Genomic DNA, 3020 nt, shown 5'->3' on the forward strand with positions numbered 1-3020 from the left:
TCCTTGGAGCAGCTGATCTGGGGTGGACGACGTCACAGCAGGAGCGGGACAAACCATGCAAGGTTTTCTTTGACAGCTATCTGTAAGAGAAGTAATTCTGTAAGGGGTCGTTTGAATTGGAGGATTCCAACAATGCAGTGATAGGAAATAGACAGGAATATGATAGGAATGCACATGCAAAACAGAGAATTTAAAAACATAGGATTTCTGCCAATCTGGGTGTTTGATTCACAACAATTGGAAGATCACAGGATGCAAATAAGCATGGTGAGATTAAGTCAAACCACAAGAAAATGTACGGTTATAATGCTATTATGCTACTATCTCTTAGTCTTGTGCTTCATGAATAGGAATTTGAAAAGGAGGACAAGTGAAAATTAAAATTCCTACGTTTTTTCTTCCAAGGAGACACTAAAGGAACAAATCCTACAGTTTTCCTTTGCTCCATTCCTTTGAACCAAATTCATGAATAGTACTCCCTCTATTCCGAAATAGTTGTCGTTGGGGAAAACTAGTGTACCGATCGTCACGTTGCGATTTTTCTTCACTTTCCCATTTTGCCCTCCCGCTCACAGCTCTCACTCTCTCCCTGACCACTCGCTCTCTCTCCCCGACAGCTCTCGCTGTCTCCGACCCCGACCGCTCGCCCTCTCATCGGCCAGTCGCTCGCCAGCCAGTCGCCACCCTCTCCCTCTCGTTGGTGTCTTCCTCACCGCAGTCTTGCTCCTCACCACCCATAACCCTAGCAACCCGCCTCCCTCTCATCGGTGAAAGGTGTTATTTTTACCAGCTGGGGTGCTCGATTCGTGGCGGCGGTGCTCGATCCGTGCTGGAGCAGCGGGAGGAGGAGGCCAAGGTGGAGATCGTGGTGCGGGAGGGGGAGCTCGGCGAGACGGCGGCTGGATCTGAAGCGCGGCTTCTCCACCTTCCTCAGGGTGGCGGGGATCTCCGGCTCGCTTCAGAGAAGAAGGGCCCGACCGCTGGCGTCATCCGCCGCTTCCTCAGGGTTGGCGGCGGCGGGCTGTGGTTCCGGCGGAAGGGCGACACGTTCAAGGTGCTGCAGGTGGCGGACATGCACTATGAGGACGGGCGGAGCACCGCGTGCGAGGACGTGCTGCCCGAGCAGGTCGCCGGCTGCTCCGACCTCAACACCACCGCCTTCCTCTACCGCGTCATCCGCGCCGAGAACCCCGACCTCGTCGTCTTCACAGGTCCGGCCCCCACCCACCCCCTCCTCTTCCCTGCTCTGCTATTCTGTTAATACTTCGATTGACTAGTGATTCGTTGGTGCCGCCACTTCTTCTGATTCCGAGTTAAGAATTCAGAAGTGCCATGCAATGGTGGAGTAATCCCCAAAGAATTAAGAAATCAGAAGCACGAGCTGCACTGAAATTGGGTCTGGGCAGTTGCTCGTCCCCTGGGGTTTCAGTTAATCGATTGGTCTTTCCATCCAGGACGAAGATGAAATGGTCTAATTTATCATGACTGCCTCCACATGGAGGTAAAACACAAACAGGAAAGATGCAATAGTAGCCGACTTTGTGATTATCTTCAGGTTACTGTCCTGTTTTTGTCATCTTGTTTCACGGGCGATCTTGGTGATGTTTCGAAGGCTGCAAATCTTGGTGATGTTTTAGTTATCATCTGGATTTTTTGGTTTTGCATGTGTGCCCTGTTATTTTTGTTTGCTGGCTCTGTGGTTCAGTGTTTCCGCACCTTTTTCCCCATGTCTGTATAGTGATTTGATGAACACATATGGGCTTTTGGCTCTGCTCGAAGTGATTCTGAATTTTGTTTGGGTAAGCTAGCTAGCTGAAGGTGAAGAAGCGACATATTTTGAATTCTATTCTCTGTACTCCACTTTCTCTTCTTGTCTCTTCCTCTCTTTCTCTTCTCTTCTCTTCTCTTTCATTTAAATGGAGTATATGGAGTAAAAATGATCAAGCCTCACAAAATGGAGAACAAAATACACATACATTATTTAACTGTGATTTAGAGTTATGATTATCTATATACCGCTGCTTCTGTAGTTTAAAAGGCTCAAGATCTTCAGTTAATTAGGAGTACTTTAGTGTAGGAGTATTCCAGATTTAGTGTAGGAGTAAAAATTAACTAAATCCTTGTTGTAGCACTACTCTTGCTTGTTAACACTACTCTTGCTTGTTAACTGAATTACTCTTGGCAGTTCACTACTCGAGGTGCTGGGCCGTGGCTTCGTCGAGGCGGACGACAACCACTCCCGTGCAAACAAAGGTACAGGCTGGTCATGGTGGGCGATGAGGACGCCCTGGCCTCTGTAGTTACACGAGACAACAGTTCTTTGTGAAAATGTTGACTGAATTTGCCTCTGACTCGTCTCTCCACTTGACTGAATTCGCCTCTTTGTGCAATGTTGCTGCTCCAGGTGAGCATTCAGGAAAAGAACATACAAGTGCTCTTTCTTTAGTAAACTCTCAATTGCACTGTCTAGCAGAATCTTTGTAAGCAAACATCAACTTTTTTTCAATGGAGTTGATACTCATAGCCGAATGTACAATAATGACAGTTACTCCACACAAACAGTTTGGATACAAGCATACAGGAAAAGGATGAGCATACAGGAAAAGGATGAGCATCCTTTTCTGCTGGAATATCAACTTTTTTGGATGCTCAACCATCAATAAACATCTTGGCTGAACTTCGGGAAAAGGATGCACCGAATCTTAGTAAGCTGATACTCATAGCCGAATTCTTTTGGATGCACATACAGTTTTTCTCGCAACATAAATAATGACAGTAAATAAACTCTCAATTGCACTGTCCAGTAATTGAAAATAAATTACACCTTTTCAGTTAATTTAAATTAACTAAAACCTTTTGTACTCCCATGATCAGTGTTACTGTACAGTAATTCACACCGAATTTGTAAGTGCAAGTAGTGCTTGTTTTCAGGAGTAGGATGCTGATCAATAGTGCTTGTTTGGAGTAATTGTTTGCTCTATAGTGCATTTTTGCTGCAACCTAATCTGTGCAGTATCAAG

At 46.0% G+C, this 3020-nt stretch overlaps 1 protein-coding gene across 1 annotated transcript; it reads left to right on the forward strand.

Moving 5' to 3' along the window:
* The first annotated feature begins 465 nt into the window (after window positions 1–465).
* On the forward strand, window positions 466–2521 carry LOC119338744. The gene is made up of 4 exons (XM_037610991.1): window positions 466–472; window positions 576–1211; window positions 2186–2253; window positions 2405–2521. Exons 1-4 carry the CDS (start codon window positions 466–468, stop codon window positions 2444–2446), a joined length of 753 nt encoding a protein of 250 aa, XP_037466888.1. The 3' UTR covers window positions 2447–2521.
* The last annotated feature ends 499 nt before the right edge of the window (window positions 2522–3020 follow it).

The sequence above is a fragment of the Triticum dicoccoides genome, chromosome 7B (genome assembly GCF_002162155.2).
Source record: "Triticum dicoccoides isolate Atlit2015 ecotype Zavitan chromosome 7B, WEW_v2.0, whole genome shotgun sequence".
Classification (NCBI taxonomy): Eukaryota; Viridiplantae; Streptophyta; class Magnoliopsida; order Poales; family Poaceae; genus Triticum; species Triticum dicoccoides.

Coding starts and splice junctions, on each gene's coding strand:
- LOC119338744 (XM_037610991.1), top strand. Junction 1,212..2,185: donor CGACCTCGTCGTCTTCACAG/GTCCGGCCCCCA, acceptor TACTCTTGGCAG/TTCACTACTCGAGGTGCTGG. Junction 2,254..2,404: donor CCACTCCCGTGCAAACAAAG/GTACAGGCTGGT, acceptor TTGCTGCTCCAG/GTGAGCATTCAGGAAAAGAA.